An 18,986-nucleotide genomic window follows, 5' to 3' on the forward strand; every position below is an offset into this window, starting at 1 on the left:
AAACAGGAGGTTGAGTCTTGACTGGCGGTGCAAGACGCCTCAATACTGGTGAAACAGGAGGATGAGTCTTGACTGGCGGTGCAAGACGTCTCAATACTGGTGAAACAGGAGGATGAGTCTTGACTGGCGGTGCAAGACGTCTCAATACTGGTGAAACAGGAGGATGAGTCTTGACTGGCGTTGCAAGACGTCTCAATACTGATGAAACAGGAGGACGAGTCTTGACTGGCGGTGCAAGACATCTCAATACTGGTGAAACAGGAGGATGAGTCTTGACTGGCGGTGCAAGACATCTCAATACTGGTGAAACAGGAGGATGAGTCTTGACTGGCGGTGCAAGACGTCTCAATACTGGTGAAACAGGAGGATGAGTCTTGACTGGCGGTGCAAGACATCTCAATACTGGTGAAACAGGAGGACGAGGTTTGACTCGCGGTGCAAGACGTCTCAATACTGATGAAACAGGAGGACGAGTCTTGACTGGCGTTGCAAGACGTCTAATTACTGATGAAACAGGAGGATGAGTCTTGACTGGCGGTGCAAGACGTCTTGACTGGCGGTGCAAGACGTCTCAATACTGATGAAACAGGAGGATGAGTCTTGACTGGCGGTGAAAGACGTCTCAATACTGGTGAAACAGGAGGATGAGTCTTGACTGGCGGTGCAAGACGTCTCAATACTGGTGAAACAGGAGGATGAGTCTTGACTGGCGGTGCAAGACGTCTCAATACTGGTGAAACAGGAGGATGAGTCTTGACTGGCGGTGCAAGACGTCTCAATACTGGTGAAACAGGAGGATGAGTCTTGACTGGCGGTGCAAGACGTCTTGACTGGCGGTGCAAGACGTCTCAATACTGGTGAAACAGGAGGATGAGTCTTGACTGGCGGTGCAAGACGTCTCAATACTGGTGAAACAGCAGGATGAGGCCATTGACTGGCAGTGCTACTGTGCCATCTCAATAGGACTCTTCTTTATGAGGCCATTGGCATGGTCATGAGCCCTTTGTAAGGCAGTGTCATGATGCTAGCCCTTTCAGTGAACTGGCTAGCAGAGATGTGAACAACCCCCCCCTCTCCTGTTAGGAAGGGAGGGGTGGGCAGTTTTACGACTTTACAACCACGTCGTAAATTCCTTGCAGAGACTCTTGTCTACCTGACCATGCAATATGGGAGAGTGGGTCACAGTAGAACAAAGGAACTCTCCCGCCAAATTCTACTACATCCCAGAATTTGAGAATTGAACAATATTCTTATTTTGGAGAATGTGGAAACGGTCGGTGGAGAAGCCAGCTACGACCCGGTCCATTTTGTTTCATGTTTGTGACCTCATGAAAGACAATACAGCCACATTACCCTAACTCTGTTTATACAGGTTCCTCAGTTATGAGGCGTGCATCTAATTATTGTATAAAATGAATGAGTGAAGATTAAACTATTTGATGTAAATGATGTAATGTGATATTTAGTCTTCTAAATGAGAGAATTGTTTTCATAAGTAAACTGATGCTCACTCAGCGGCCACGGCCAAGTGAATAGACATTGGTTGGAAATGATGAACCAACCCTTTTTCTACATTTCTATAAAAGCCCCCGTGATGAAAAGTCACCTTAGTTCCAAATAACGGGAGGACTTGTCCGCCACATTGAAAAGGGCTAATTCTAATTTCAACTCTACAGACCAGGAAACGTGAGAGCTTGCTCCACACGTGAAATGGTATGAAATCTGAACTATTGATCCCCTAAAAAAGTGCATACTAAACTAGCATATATCAGACTGCAGCTGAAAATATGCTCAAATCAAGTACGAGAACACTGACCGACGCGGACGAATCTCCGAATCTCTCAGACCACGTGAACCTCTCACACGACGACCCGGAAGATTCTACAAAGGACGAGGGCGACATTGACTGAGCAGACCAGAGCCTCACATCATCAGCTCAACTATCGAAGCCAGCTCCATGTAAATACAATGCATTGCTTTTTCGATTGAGCGATCATTAGTGGCATATGTATTTATGACATCAGTATTGAACAGACTCAAGCACACATCCACTCCAACTGTTTAGGCAGCCTACTGTAAAAAAACAACTAATAAAAACTCCATAGAACTAAACACAAATCCACACTGTTTCTGCACCACATGGTCTCTTCCTTCAAATGTTACTTACCATTCCCAATCAGTATTCATTTAGATGGATTTAGCTAGGTAGCCTCCGTAGTGTTGCGAATACCGCTGCCTTGAGAGCTGCCAGGGGACTCGTTGGTTAGCAGACATAACCATGAAAGGTAATGAGCCCCAACGGAGCTCTTTATGCAAAACAAAACTTTTTTTACAGTACCTCATCCAAATCTCTCTCCCTCTCCATCTCTCTGTCTCTGGCTGAGGATGGGCCTGTTTACCTTCTCAATTAGGCCTTGTAATTTGTCAGGGAGCTGTGACCAATGGGAAGGAAGACTAGTCACAAGATGGAAGCTCATTTTGGGTGGAATAGCGCCAGTTTGTTTTCCTGGACCCAGATTAAGACTATTCCTGGACTTAAAAGCAATTTCAAAGGAGATTCCCTATAGAGTATTTCTATGTATCTATCCGGTACTAGGCTTTATCTGGGTCCAGGAAAACAGTCCATCAAGTTTAACAACCAAGCCCAAAAGTTTCAATTGAGAAAGTAAATTGGTTTAACATGTTAAATTGCTTACTATTAACTACCGGTGTATGGAACAATATTCGATTTGGTTGGTTGAAAGCTGAATTTCAGGATGGAGTTTTTCACACAGTAAACTGCTAACAACTGGACCTTTGACTGTGAAAACGCAGTGAAGAGGCAAGTGGGAACTCCAGGTCAAAGGACACCAGGCATCAAAGCAAGTCTTGATTGCTTCTAACGAGCCTGTAGTCAACCATCTCCGTAAAGATGCTCCTGTTGTGTAGAGAGCACAGTTTCTCTACGTGAAAAGAGGTACTGCAGCATGTAGCACCAGTTTGGATGCCGAGAGGACAGGAGAGAAAGTTAGGGCAAAGTTAGGCAGGGGCTTTAGGAAATATGGACTTCCGCATGTTCCAAAAGTTTTGGGATGAGAATGATTTGAGTGTATCCATCACGGTGGAAGGGAGAGAGAGAGAGAGAGAGAGAGAGAGAGAGAGAGAGAGAGAGAGAGAGAGGAGACTGCACAAAAGCCTAGCTCAGTTGAGCGAGAGGCTCCCAAATGAATTTCCTTCCCAGAGCCCGTCAGATGTCAGTGGGACTGAGAAATGTCAGGCGCTACAATCACACTAACACACACTGGATGCATCTCAAATGGCACCCTATTCCCTATATAGTGCAGTATTTTTGACCAGAGCCCTATGAGCCCTGGTCAATAGTAGTGTATTATATAGGGAATAGGGTGCCATTTAGGATGCAGATCCTGAGGCAGACAGGAAGGAAGCATTAGAGCAGGGGGATTTAGCCTCCCTCCTCCGGGCAAAAAGCAGCCTTCCGTAATTCACTCCTGAAAGATCCTTATCTAGGCTGCTATACCTGGCCTCCTTCCCACGTCTATGGGATCAGAGACTACATATCCCATTATCCCTGAGGTGCCAGACTATGCAACTACGTCCTCCAGTAAAAGTCACGCCGTCATCTTAAAGTTTGGTATGGATTAGTTAGGGGTAGTAAATAGAGCGTAGTACATGCAGGAGGAGGCGATCCTGGGTTCAGATAGTATTTGAAATAGTTCAAAAACTTTGAGCGTTTGCTCTTGCCTGCCAGAAGCAGGTTTATTATGTCAGGGCTCAATCAAGCTTAGATAAAATATTACAAATGATTTCAAATAGTATATAAACCCATGTCTGGAGGCGATATGAGTGAAAGTGGAGTCTGGGGGAAGACAGCACAGTGGACGGCACAGTGGACGGCACAGTGGACGGCACAGTGGACGGCACAGTGGACGGCACAGTGGACGGCACAGTGGACGGCACAGTGGACGGCACAGTGGACGGCACAGTGGACGGCACAGTGGACGGCACAGTGGACAGTGTGGTCTGGACTGATGCGTTTGATTAGCTTAGATCTATCAGTCAGTTCACCTCCAGATCAAAGCTGACAGGCTGACAGCGAGATGAGAGTTAACGTGACGAGCGTAGAGGTTATACTGTATTCAGACCCGCCGCTTTGACGGTTGGAAAGTCCCAGATATGATCTGACTCTCTCCTCTGACTGCTACAGAGAACCTCCAACCCTCCAGGATACAAAACAACCGCTTGATGATCAAGTCTAGGAGCACAAAGGAAGACACACCAAGCAAAATCTGTTTCTTCCTCTTTGATAAATCAACGTTTACTCTGCTCAGACCCTTTCTCTTATTCTGTCCTCCTGTTCGCCTCAGTCAAATGATGACAGCTACCATTATAGTCGGAACCACAAATGCATAACATATAATAATAATAATAATAATTGAACAGATAGGAAATTAAACATACTATCAAACCAAAGATTTTATTAGAAGCTTGAAAAAGTGCTGCATCCAGAACAGTGGATTCTGACAGTCTGATAATTGAATGAATCTGGGCGTCCACAGAGTAACCAGCAGAGTACTGCATCCAATTTACAGACCTTTCTCAAACTTCCAAGAACACATTCATTTAAGTCTTCTCAGAATCCCTATATCCACGCTGCGACATCACCTCATCACTTCTCTCCCCGCTGCTATGATTGCATGTCATCAAATCACAGCTTGACAGAATGAAATCAATGACATTTCTCTTCCGCCTGGTTTGCGACGGCAGCTTTCTGTCTGGGAGACGGGAGAGCGTGTCATTTCTGGCGAAGGGCATTCTCGTCTTACATTTACATATTGGTCATTTAGCAGACGCTCTTATCCAGAGTGACTTACATTCAGTGCATTCAACAACCACATATCACAGTCACTGCTAGTAAAACCTTCCTTTAAAAACAGCAGCTATAGGTAAATTCAGTGCTAATATGAAAAGATATGAGAGAGAAACTGTGGGATTTGATCTGCAACGCACCATGTGGATGCAGCAGGCTTTTGCTTCAGCCCAGGCAGTAACACAAACTGATTCAACTAATCCTATTCTTCAATCAAGAAACCAGTTCCTCCCATTGGTTTCAATACAGTGGTCCAGAAACACAAGTAACGCTCCATGTGAAAGTTTCCCAAAGGTACAGATCCAGGATCAGCTTCCCCTCCCCAATCCTAGCCTTAATCGTTAGTGGAGAAAATGCAATAATGATCCAAGATCATCCGCTAGGGGAAATTGCACCCTCCTCCACCAGTAATCCAAATAGTTGTGATGAAGCCACGCCCTTACCTGTCTGCGTCCCCGTGCACCTCCTTGACCACCCTCTGGGTGACCTCTAGCGACGTGTTCAGGTCAGGGGCGCGACCGACGTTCCGCGAGTATAGGTGAAGACCACCGTCTGTAAGGTACCTATAAAGAAGAAACTAAATCACTAAGCTGGGTTGTGTGCGCGACTGTGTGTATCGGGAGTGTGAGTGTGTGTGTGTATTGGGAGTGTGTGTGCGTGTGTGCATGCCCACGTGTGTGCGCACACATTTACAGGGTTGTAATCAGAGACGGCTGATAGCACATGAAAGCACATTAGGTTTAAGCTAATTAGGATCATAATTCAGCTAATCACTTTTTCATCCCTAGGTGCTATACGTTTTGCTCCTACAGTAACTTAATCATAGTTAATGTGGATGGTTCGTTCGGGTGGTGTTCAATAAATCAATTTCATACATGAACAAATAGGATGGGAGAACTAATGCAGGGATAAGTTCCACATGGCACCCTATTCCCTTTATAGTGCACTACTTTATACCAGAGCCCTATGAGGCCTGGTCAAATGTAGTGCACTATATAGGGAATAAGGTGCAATCTGGGACTCAGATCATGTGGGTGTTGGGGAAGAGCACTTATCAGTGTTCACAGAGGAAGGTTAACGACTAACACAGTGATGTACAATAGATCTGTGGCTACTCTTTCTCACTGAGCGATGTGTCAGCCAGCTATTGAGAGTTGGTATGGAATGTACATGTATGGTGAATTCCTCCCGTCGCAGCTCAATAACTGTGTGAATGCCACAACTTCATCGCCCCTCATATGTTCTCCTGTCTCACCATTCCATTTGGAAGAATCGCTAAGGCCTTGGCAATAACTGTGATTTTTGTTTTCAATAACAGGATTGACCCTGAATGTATGTGTGCCTGGGGGTGTTGGGAGAAGCAGAAGACACATTTACGTTCTAACCAACGGACAATATAGAATCTATTCTATTCTGTCTACGGCGTAGTCGCTTACCCACTGGTGATGTCATCTGTCCTGACGTTCTTCCCCAGGATGTCTCCGTCGCTCATGTACCCTGCCACGTCCATCTCCAGCATCCCCTCCGGCCCTCCTCCCTTCTCCCCCTGCTCGGCCCCTCTCGCCCCTGCCGTCGCCGCTCGCCTCAGGGGGGCGCTGTACACAAACCGGGAGGAGTCCGAGTGACCGTACCGCCCAGTGGCGCCACCTGTGCTGGCACCCGTCCGAGGTGGTGGGACTGTGGTGTAGGTACTGGGCATAGAAGGGGCGTCGCCAGCTTGTAGGCGGGGGCTTGGGGCTGATTGGCCGAGGCGCCAGGAGGTCATGGGGGCGGAGCGACTGGTGATGCTCCGCCCGTTGACCTCTGTGGTCACTGTGCTGTCGAAGGTCGTCTCCAAGGTGCTGAAGAGGGCAGAGAGTTGGAGAGAGCAGAAAAGAGAGAGAGAGAGAGAGAGAGAGAGAGAGAGAGAGAGAGAGAGAGAGAGAGAGAGAGAGGAAAAGAGAGAGAGGAAAAGAGAGAGAGGAAAAGAGAGAGAGAGGGGGATTGTGAGAAAGAAAGCGTGATTAGGAAAGTTTAGGGACAGATCAGCTCAGCCCCCTGGCACAGCCACAGAGAGGATTTGAGCAGAGAGATCAATACTTTCAGCTCTGCTGACGCTTTACAAATATTCCCAATCTTTCCACCAGGGTGAGCTCTGGGGTGAAGTGCAAAACTGATCCAAGATTAGATCAGCATCTAGGGTCAACTTCACCCCAAGGTGACAGGAGTTTAGTTTGGAGAGACCCTGTTGAATGACCATATGGTGAACCCATAGCCAGCTCAACACACAGACCCAAATGTCCCTAAAAGATGTTCCTATTAGCATGTGCACCGTTGTATGAAGGATACGTTGCTCAGGCAGAAAGACTGGTAGTGTTGTTGCAACGAAGCAGTTTCCCTAAAATGGATGCCACTCGTTACCTCCACACACATCACCTACTGTAAGTGTGTGTTTGTGTGTGTATATGTGTGTGTCTAGCCTGCTATCTCGTAGCCTGACCTTCCTAACGTTCTATTTCTTTCAGTGTTTTAAAGGGATAGTTCACTCAAAAACTATGCAAAACACATATTCACAGTTATGCAAAACACAATCTCAGTTTTTGCTCTGTACTGAAAGTGCTCTATTGCACACACACACACACACACACACACACACACACACACACACACACACACACACACACACACACACACACACACACACACACACACACACACACACACACACACACACACACACACACACACAGCTTGAGCTCTCTCTGGTGGTAAGATAACTACATTACAGTCATGTCTGGAGGTCATCTATATCATTGGTGTATAATCCACAAATATCAATGTCCTAAAATCTACATGTTCCAATACATTCCATCCTATTCACACTATGGCTGTTTATATCTCATGATTTATAAAACAGGATATAAAACTTGATTTTAAAGAGATTCAAACTGTATCTAACAAGAGCCAAAGTAAAGATGCTGAGAGGAGCATAACAACAAGATGGATTGTGATGATCATTAGGGACAGATGACATCCATCTCTAACCACTGTCTAACACTGAGACTGATCCATCTCTAACCACTGTCTAACACTGAGACTGATCCATCTCTAACCACTGTCTAACACTGAGACTGATCCTTCTCTAACCACTGACTAACACTAAGACTGATCCATCTCTAACCACTGTCTAACACTGAGACTGCTCCATCTCTAACCACTGACTAACACTGAGACTGATCCATCTCTAACCACTGTCTAACACTGAGACTGATCCTTCTCTAACCACTGACTAACAATGAGACTGATCCATCTTAAACCCCTGTCTAACACTGGGACTGATCCATCTCTAACCACTGTTTAACACTGAGACTGATCCATCTCTAACCACTGACTAACACTGAGACTGATCCATCTCTAACCACTGTCTAACACTGAGACTGATCCATCTTTAACCACTGTCTAACACTGAGACTGATCCTTCTCTAACCACTGACTAACACTGAGACTGATCCATCTCTAACCACTGTCTAACACTGAGACTGATCCATCTTTAACCACTGACTAACACTGAGACTGATCCATCTCTAACCACTGACTAACACTGAGACTGATCAATCTTTAACAACTGTCTAACACTGAGACTGATCCTTCTTTAACCACTGTTTAACACTGAGACTGAGCCATCTCTAACCACTGTCTAACACTGACGCTGAGCCATCTCTAACCACTGTCTAACACTGAGACTGATCCATCTTTAACCACTGTCTAACACTGAGACTGATCCATCTTAAATCACTGTCTAACACTGAGACTGATCCATTTTAAACCAATGTCTAACACTGAGACTGATCCATTTTAAACCACTGTCTAACACTGAGACTGATCCATCTCTAACCACTGTCTAACACTGAGACTGATCCATTTTAAACCACTGTCTAACACCGAGACTGATCCATCTTTAACCACTGTCTAACACTGAGACTGATCCATCTCTAACCACTGTCTAACACTGAGACTGATCCATCTTTAACCACTGTCTAACACTGAGACTGAGCCATCTCTAACCACTGTCTAACACTGAGACTGATCCATCTTTAACCACTGTCTAACACTGAGACTGATCCATCTCTAACCACTGTCTAACACTGAGACTGATCCATCTCTAACCTCTGTCTAACACTGAGACTGATCCATCTTTAACCACTGTCTAACACTGAGACTGATCCATTTTTAACCACTGTCTAACACTGAGACTGATCCATCTTTAACCACTGTCTAACACTGAAACGGATCCATCTCTAACCACTGTCTAACACTGAGACTGATCCATCTTTAACCACTGTCTAACACTGAGACTGATCCTTCTCTAACCACTGTCTAACACTGAGACTGATCCTTCTCTAACCACTGTCTAACACTGAGACTGATCCTTCTCTAACCACTGTCTAACACTGAGACTGATCCTTCTCTAACCACTGTCTAACACTGAGACTGAGCCATCTCTAACCACTGGGGATGTGTGAGGTCACAACCATATGAGTGTTGGTTTGTGAGTGAGTGTGTATGTGTGTGTGTGTGTGTGTGTGTGTGTGTGTGTGTGTGTGTGTGTGTGTGTGTGTGTGTGTGTGTGTGTGTGTGTGTGGTTGACCTGGAGTGCGCTGGATAAGGTAATATGAAGGACGGTAGAATAATGATCCTGCCTGTCTGGAGTATGTACTGCATGGACATGGATGGGAGAGCTTCATTCAATAGGTCTGCATTGGGCTGCCGCTGGTTGAAATGCATGGGGGTGTTGAGGTAGAGCTGTATGTGCATTGGGCTGCCGCTGGTTGAAATGCATGGGGGTGTTGAGGTAGAGCTGTATGTGCATTGGGCTGCCGCTGGTTGAAATGCATGGGAGTGTTGAGGTAGAGCTGTATGTGCATTGGGCTGCCGCTGGTTGAAATGCATGGGGGTGTTGAGGTAGAGCTGTATGTGCATTGGGCTGCCGCTGGTTGAAATGCATGGGGGTGTTGAGGTAGAGCTGTATGTGCATTGGGCTGCCGCTGGTTGAAATGCATGGGGGTGTTGAGGTAGAGCTGTATGTGCATTGGGCTGCCGCTGGTTGAAATGCATGGGGGTGTTGTGTTGAGGTAGAGCTGTATGTGCATTGGGCTGCCGCTGGTTGAAATGCATGGGGGTGTTGAGGTAGAGCTGTATGTGCTGGTTAAAATGCATGGGGGTGTTGAGGTAGAGCTGTATGTGCTGGTTGAAATGCATGGGGGTGTTGAGGTAGAGCTGTATGTGCATTGGGCTGCCGCTGGTTGAAATGCATGGGGGTGTTGAGGTAGAGCTGTATGTGCGGTGGGCTGCCGCTGGTTGAAATGCATGGGGGTGTTGAGGTACAGCTGTATGTGCATTGGGCTGCCGCTGGTTGAAATGCATGGGGGTGTTGAGGTAGAGCTGTATGTGCATTGGGCTGCCGCTGGTTGAAATGCATGGGGGTGTTGAGGTACAGCTGTATGTGCATTGGGCTGCCGCTGGTTGAAATGCATGGGGGTGTTGTGTTGAGGTAGAGCTGTATGTGCATTGGGCTGCCGCTGGTTGAAATGCATGGGGGTGTTGAGGTAGAGCTGTATGTGCTGGTTGAAATGCATGGGGGTGTTGAGGTAGAGCTGTATGTGCTGGTTGAAATGCATGGGGGTGTTGAGGTACAGCTGTATGTGCATTGGGCTGCCGCTGGTTGAAATGCATGGGGGTGTTGTGTTGAGGTAGAGCTGTATGTGCGGTGGGCGCCCAGGTTGACAGGTGTTACAGATCAATTGGTTTCACCACTGATGGCGTGAAGGAAATGAGTTTAGCCTGTGCAAGTCTACGTCCCAAATGGCACCCTATTCCCTACAGAGTGCACAGGGCTCTGGTCAAAGTAGTGCACTACAGGGAACAGGGTGTCATTTGAGACACTGCCTAAGCCTGCATCTGTGAGAAATCCCATGCTCTCCTCAGCACGGTGTATCTGCCCAGCAGATATCCAAACATCGTATAGCTGGGAATAATTGACTCTGCCTATAACGCTGTAAACACCAATTAAACAAACTAGACCGGGTAAAGCTAGTACATTTAAAATGTCATCCGAGGAGTCAGAATCCCATGGGACTAATACACAGCCACAGTGGAAAGGGATTTTTGGGGGCAATTGTTCTTTGCTTGCAATCTCGGGAATCGCCCTTGAAGAGCACAGCATCTCTTCATATGTGGAAAACATATTTCTCTTCAAATGTCAATCAATACTATTTTTTAAATTCCGTCTGGGTGTAGGTTGGACAGAGAATCAAACACGGGCTTTGATCGATACAGATTATCTGTGGTGGTGTGGCATGCAACGTCTGGGTCTTGGAGGAATGTGGAGGTTACTGTGAGGGATGTTAGTGTTGTGGTGGATGGCGCTCTGTTTCAAGCAGAGTTCAATTACAAACCGGGCGGGAGGCCCTGGGGCTGGGATTCACACGTTAGAATCAGCCATAGAGAACAACCAGTACATGAGTTAAAACAGAGAAACCACCACACAGAGAGGTCCTTTAAACGGGTTCTAACAGAGAAACCACCACACAGAGAGGTCCTTTAAATGGGTTATAAACAGAGAAACCACCACACAGAGAGGTCCTTTAAACGGGTTATAACAGAGAAACCACCACACAGAGAGGTCCTTTAAATGGGTTCTAACAGAGAAACCACCACACAGAGAGGTCCTTTAAATGGGTTATAACAGAGAAACCACCACACAGAGAGGTCCTTTAAATGGGTTATAACAGAGAAACCACCACACAGAGAGGTCCTTTAAACGGGTTATAACAGAGAAACCACCACACAGAGAGGTCCTTTAAATGGGTTATAACAGAGAAACCACCACACAGAGAGGTCCTTTAAATGGGTTATAACAGAGAAACCACCACACAGAGAGGTCCTTTAAATGGGTTATAACAGAGAAACCACCACACAGAGAGGTCCTTTAAATGGGTTATAACAGAGAAACCACCACACAGAGAGGTCCTTTAAATGGGTTATAACAGAGAAACCACCACACAGAGAGGTCCTTTAAATGGGTTATAACAGAGAAACCACCACACAGAGAGGTCCTTTAAATGGGTTATAACAGAGAAACCACCACGCAGAGAGGTCCTTTAAATGGGTTATAACAGAGAAACCACCACACAGAGAGGTCCTTTAAATGGGTTATAACAGAGAAACCACCACACAGAGAGGTCCTTTAAATGGGTTATAACAGAGAAACCACCACACAGAGAGGTCCTTTAAATGGGTTATAACAGAGAAACCACCACACAGAGAGGTCCTTTAAATGGGTTATAACAGAGAAACCACCACACAGAGAGGTCCTTTAAATGGGTTCTAACAGAGAAACCACCACACAGAGAGGTCCTTTAAATGGGTTATAACAGAGAAACCACCACGCAGAGAGGTCCTTTACATGGGTTATAACAGAGAAACCACCACACAGAGAGGTCCTTTAAATGGGTTATAACAGAGAAACCACCACACAGAGAGGTCCATTAAATGGGTTATAACAGAGAAACCACCACACAGAGAGGTCCATTAAACGGGTTCTAACAGAGAAACCACCACGCAGAGAGGTCCTTTAAATGGGTTCTAACAGAGAAACCACCACGTAGAGAGGTCCTTTAAACGGGTTCTAACAGAGAAACCACCACACAGAGAGGTCCTTTACATTTCTATACTATTCCTGACAGGATATCAGATTGATGACAAACACAGCCTCTCTATCAGCTGGACCAGATGGCCATGAAGTACGCACGCCATGGAAATGAAGCTCCAGTCAGAAAATAAAAAAGATATCCCTCATATAAATAACAATCACGCACTGTGGGCCGGTTCTTCATGCAGCAGTGATTCATTACAATGGAGGTGAAAAACCTTCGCCCTGATTACCTCTTCACGGCAATTTCTGTGTGTGAAAGACCTTTTAATGGCTTGCCCATTCTCTAGTTACGAGCCCCATTGGAATTCCTGTCTGATACCCTCACTCTATTTACACTCATATATACTGTAGCAGACAGACTGACAGACGGGCAGACAGGCAGGCAGACAGGCAGACTGCAGACGGGCAGGCAGACAGACGGGCAGGCAGACAGACAGACAGGTGGGCGGACAGACAGGCAGACAGGCGGGCAGACAGGCGGACAGACAGGGGGGCAGACAGACATGCGGGCGGACAGACAGGCAGGCGGACAGACAGGCGGGCGGACAGACAGGCGGGCGGACAGACAGGCGGGCGGACAGACAGGCAGGCGGACAGACAGGCGGGCGGACAGACAGGCGGGCAGACAGGCGGGCGGACAGACAGGCGGACAGACAGGCGGCAGACAGGCGGGCGGACAGACAGGCAGGCGGACAGACAGGTGGGCGGACAGACAGGCGGGCAGACAGGCGGGCGGACAGACAGGCAGGCGGACAGACAGGCGGGCAGACAGACATGCGGGCGGACAGACAGGCAGGCGGACAGACAGGCGGGCGGACAGACAGGTGGGCGGACAGACAGGCGGGCAGACAGGCGGGCGGACAGACAGGCGGACAGACAGGCGGCAGACAGGCGGCAGACAGGCGGGCGGACAGACAGGTGGGCGGACAGGCGGGCGGACAGACAGGGGGGCAGACAGGGGGGCAGACAGGGGGGCAGACAGGGGGGCAGACAGGTTTCTACATGACTGATGTTGAGGGTTTGATAATCCATGTTCCATGCTGGGTGTCCTCTCCTCATCACATCTCTAAGTGTCTCAATGGAATAACAGCAGTGGCCCCTGGGGGTCTAACTGGAGTCAATGTGCTAGAGAAACAATGGTGCTTTATTGATCAGCAGCACCACGCTCCTTTCTGGTGGCGGTGAGGGAACACGCGCTGCCATCTGTCACCGCTGTTCCGCCGCCTTGCCACCATTTCCCCCACAAATGGGTCAGAAATATCAGAATAATCCATTGGAGAAGAGAGGAGTACAGCCCAGAGCCATGACAAAAACCCACGGTCATCATTATGACTCGCCGGAGATCAGCCAAGACATTCCTTTAATGCGAACAGGCTGCTGTTGTGACGGACCAGACATGATAGGCTGTGGTTTTCTGTCCCCCTCAAACACCATCAAAGTGTGCCAGTAGCGTGTAAGTACTTGATTAGAATATCTAGGAAATATCAAGATAGGGTAATTGGGGGGAAATCATAAAGAGTTTTGAGACTTCTGAGATACGGTATCTGACCTTTATATTCTGATCAAATCAGAATGTTTCATCTTAAAATAGAATGCCAGACAGTTTAAAACCCTGAAAACATCAGGAATCCTAAATAATAACTGACCTGGTGTTTAAGTTGAGGACCTGATATAATTATAATCATGTCAACTTTAGATTGAGGAACTGCAGAGAATGAAAAACAACATGTAATTGTACGAGGTCAACTATTTCAATTCCAGTCAATTCAGAAAGTAAACCAAATCCAATTCCAATTCAAAATTGTTGTAATTGAAAGCATTGAAAATAATTGGAATTTCAGTGTACTTCCTGAATTGTCTTGAATTGAAATGGAATTGACCCTAACCCTGAGCCCCACAGTGGACGTTCCCGAGCCCCTTACTCACCTGTGACTGATCTGCGTCCCCCGCAGACTGGACATGGTCTCCTCCAGGTTCTGCCGTAGGTCAGCAATGTTCTTCACTGTCCGCATGCGTCTCGTCTCGGGGTCTTCCCCTGTAATGCACAGAGAACCGGTTTATGAGAGATGTTGGGCTCTGTGGTGAAGTTTCCCTTAAGTACAGATCTAGGATCAGCTTCCTCTGTCCCAATTCTAACCTTAACCATTAGTGGGGAAAAAGCTAAACTGACCAAACATCAGTGTCTAGGGGCAACTTCATGTTACACCAGATGTGGGCTCCTGTAACATTCTGTTTCCTCAAGACGCCGTCATACATCAGCATCACCAACATCACCATGACAACGCACTCTGACAGGTAGCATGGGTACGCATTCCAAGATGCTGTGCCGACAGTTTGAACCCGTCTCAGCTGTCAGGATGGAATTGTCAACGAAACATGTTTTTAGTGGAAAAGGACATTTCTGCAGTCCTGCCATTTTCAACGGGAACATAGAAACCCACTGCTATGACACTGCATTCTCCATCTGTAAGATACAACCTATATTTTGCCTCAACAGCTAAATCTCAGATAGTCTTTCAATTTTAGTCAGTCCCATCGAAATGCATTTCATCTCAGTCCAGGACCTTTCCCCTGATTCCAGTTCAGCTCCGACTGTAACCACTTCATGTTTTATATACTTACAATAGTTTTATATAAGACTAATTCACAGTGAAGTGCCTGATGCCCATTCTACTGCAGTATATTAAACCCATTCTACTGAAGTATATTAAACCCATTCTACTGAAGTATATAAAACCCATTCTACTGCAGTATATAAAACCCATTCTACTGCAGTATATTAAACCCATTCTACTGCAGTATATAAAACCCATTCTACTGCAGTATATAAAACCCATTCTACTGCAGTATATTAAACCCATTCTACTGAAGTATATAAAACCCATTTATTAAACCCATTCTACTGAAGTATATTAAACCCATTCTACTGAAGTATATAAAACCCATTCTACTGAAGTATATAAAGCCCATTCTACTGAAGTATATAAAACCCATTCTACTGAAGTATATTAAACCCATTCTACTGAAGTATATTAAACCCATTCTACTGAAGTATATAAAACCCATTCTACTGAAGTATATAAAACCCATTCTACTGAAGTATATAAAACCCATTCTACTGAAGTATATTAAACCCATTTATTAAACCCATTCTACTGCAGTATATAATACCCATTCTACTGAAGTATATTAAACCCATTTATTAAACCCATTCTACTGAAGTATATAAAACCCATTTATTAAACCCATTCTACTGAAGTATATTAAACCCATTCTACTGCAGTATATTAAACCCATTTATTAAACCCATTCTACTGAAGTATATTAAACCCATTCTACTGCAGTATATTAAACCCATTCTACTGAAGTATATAAAACCCATTCTACTGCAGTATATTAAACCCATTCTACTGAAGTATATAAAACCCATTCTACTGCAGTATATAAAACCCATTCTACTGAAGTATATGAAACCCATTCTACTGAAGTATATTAAACCCATTCTACTGCAGTACATTAAACCCATTCTACTGCAGTATATCAAACCCATTCTACTGCAGTATATTAAACTCATTCTACTGAAGTATATTAAACCCATTCTATTGCAGTATATTAAACCCATTCTACTGCAGTACATTAAACCCATTCTACTGCAGTATATCAAACCCATTCTATTGCAGTACATTAAGCCCATTCTATTGCAGTACATTAAGCCCATTCTATTGCAGTACCTAAAGTCCATTCTACTGCATTCTATTCCAGTACATTAAGCCCATTCTATTGCAGTACATTAAGCCCATTCTATTGCAGTACATTAAGCCCATTCTATTGCAATACATTAAGCCCATTCTAAAGGGGAGCTACAAATAAGCAGTAGAGTGCTACAGTACTTGTAGACTGCGTTCCAAATGGCACTCGATTCCCTACATAGTGCACTACTTTTGGCCAGAGCCCTATAGGCCATGTTCAAAAGTAATGCAGTGTGCAGAGAAAAGGGTGCCATTTGGATTTTACCCGTGGCAGTGTCTTCCCACAAACACAGTCGTAGACACAACAGCTGTAGGAAGACAGTACAGTGCTATAGGCCAAGGGCAAGGCCCCGTATATCTGCCTGCCTAGTCCAATTAGGCCTGGCTATGCTCCAGCCATCATCGCCTCTGTCAGCGGACACCATGGGCTGGTAATTAACATGAGTTGTGGGAGGCCCAAAATGGACGCCAGTCACAGCAGTTTCCAGTTTCAAGGCACAACAAAAAAGAACCCGTCTCCTCAAAGGAGCGTTGCAGAATGAGTCGGCACACGCGTCTAATGAGGGAATAACAGAATGAGTCAGCGCTGCCGATAAAGTGTTCATGCTTTTTCTATTTCACATTGGAATGCTGTAACCACGCCAACACTGGGACAAATGTGGTGAATGTGTGTGGGCTTTTAAAATGGCTTGTTCCTTTGTGTTGAACTATAGTGTTTATTCACTAAACAGTCAACCAGCGCTTAACATTTAGAGAACGAATATACTCCACACAAGTTGAATATTAAGTTATTGTTTGGTGCATCACCCCAACATACAACGCAGAGTGAATGCTTTCATTGTGTTATAAAGTACATACATAACGAGTACAGAGTCCATCAAACTCTGTCAGCAGCCTTCAAAGCTGACCTGATTTTGGAAGAGCTGGTGAGCGGCACCTCTAAACTGTGTTCACGCATCACTGCTTCTGTCAAGAGGACTGATACAGCTTACGCACGCGCGCGCACACACACACACACACACACACACACACACACACACACACACACACACACACACACACACACACACACACACACACACACACACACACACACACACACACACACACACACACACACACACACACACACACACACGCCGAGGGTGTCTCAGGGGGAGCTGGGATAGGCAAAAAAACACATTTCCATTTCCCCCATGCATATCAATACACACACTGGTACATGTGTGAAACAGGACAAATATAATCACCCATCCAATTACTTATTATATACACACACTCACACACAGCTATGTCTTACTATACCCCTAACCCTAAACCTAACCCTAACCTGAACCCTAAACCTTACCGTAGCACCTAAACCTAACTCTAATGTTAACCCTAACCCTAAACCTAACCCCTGAGCCTAAAATAGCCTTTTTACAAGTGAGGACAAAAAAATAAAATTCCTCACTTCTCTAATTTTTGTTGATTTACTATTCTTGTCAGGAAATCTGGTACTCACAGGTACAGTAAAACGTGTACACACACACACAATTTTGGACTATTTCACCCTGACCACATAGACGTGAGTCCGGTTCAGAATCAGTCCTTTCAGGGAGGCTGTTAAGATCTGAGGTGGGACCAAGCCCAGGCAGCATCCGTTAACCCCGAGCCACGGTGGTGGCCAATCAATGCCTCCCTATGCCGTCTACGGTTTCAGACTTAAAAGGGAACACAAAAGAGCTGGACAGCCTTGTATAATGGACTCAATAGGACATTGAATGGCTTTTAGAGCCCTTTAATTTGACTGTTGTGTGTCTCACTGTCAGCTGAAAGGATAGAGAGAGAGAGAGAGAGAGAGAGAGAGAGAGAGAGAGAGAGCGAGAGAGAGAGAGAGAGAGAAAGAGAGAGAGAGAGAGAGAGCAGAGAGCAGAGAGCAGAGAGAGAGAGAGCAGAGATAGAGAGAGAGAGAGCGAGAGAGAGAGCGAGAGAGAGCAGAAAGAGCAGAGAGAGCAGAGAGAGAGAGAGAGAGCAGAAAGAGCGAGAGAGAGCAGAGAGAGAGAGAGTTGGGGGGGAGAAGAAAGAGCGAGAGAGAGAGCAGAAAGAGCGAGAGAGAGAAAGAGAGAGAGAGAAGTGAGGAGGAATGCTCATATCATGTCTGTGTGGGTGGGGTGTGGCAAGTTGGTCTGAGAGACAGTCTCAAAACTGCAATAAATCTTCAAAACCTTCCCCTACCTCCATCCCTCTCTCTATTCGTCTCCTCGCTTCACCCTATCCTCGCCGACAAAGATCCAATCACAGTCCAATTATAAAGGGACACAAACAGGGTTGGCCCTGGGGGGATCAGGGCTGGACACAGTGTGCATCCCAACTGGCCCGCTATTCCCTATAGTGGGTCATGGGCCCTGGTTAAAAGTAGTGCACTACATAGGGAACTAAATAGGGAACTAAATAAATCTCAGTGACTTATCCGTGGGGAGTGATTCATAGAGCGGTAATGGAGTGGAGCATTCACCTAAAGCAGAGTGCTGCTCTGTTATTACACCATCACCCACTATTATCACTCACTACCATCACTCATTATTATCACTCACTACCATCACTCACTATTATCACTCACTATTATCACTCACTACCATCACTCACTACCATCACTCACTACCATCACTCACTACCATCACTCACTACCATCACT

At 45.9% G+C, this 18,986-nt stretch overlaps 1 protein-coding gene across 3 annotated transcripts in view; it reads right to left on the reverse strand.

Annotated features, from left to right (window-relative positions):
• LOC120050110 (neuron navigator 3-like) overlaps nucleotides 1-18,986 on the reverse strand; it is a 226,253-nt gene that overhangs the window by 65,548 nt on the left and 141,719 nt on the right. For all 3 annotated transcript variants that reach the window (XM_038996755.1, XM_038996754.1, XM_038996753.1), the window contains exons 10-12: nucleotides 14,487-14,595; nucleotides 6,304-6,708; nucleotides 5,311-5,430 (exon numbers count right to left, since the gene is read on the reverse strand). In XM_038996755.1, coding sequence (XP_038852683.1) covers nucleotides 5,311-5,430; nucleotides 6,304-6,708; nucleotides 14,487-14,595 — 634 coding nt within the window. The remainder of the gene's footprint in view (nucleotides 1-5,310; nucleotides 5,431-6,303; nucleotides 6,709-14,486; nucleotides 14,596-18,986) is intronic.

This window comes from Salvelinus namaycush, chromosome 6 (assembly GCF_016432855.1).
Source record: "Salvelinus namaycush isolate Seneca chromosome 6, SaNama_1.0, whole genome shotgun sequence".
Lineage (NCBI taxonomy): Eukaryota > Metazoa > Chordata > Actinopteri > Salmoniformes > Salmonidae > Salvelinus > Salvelinus namaycush.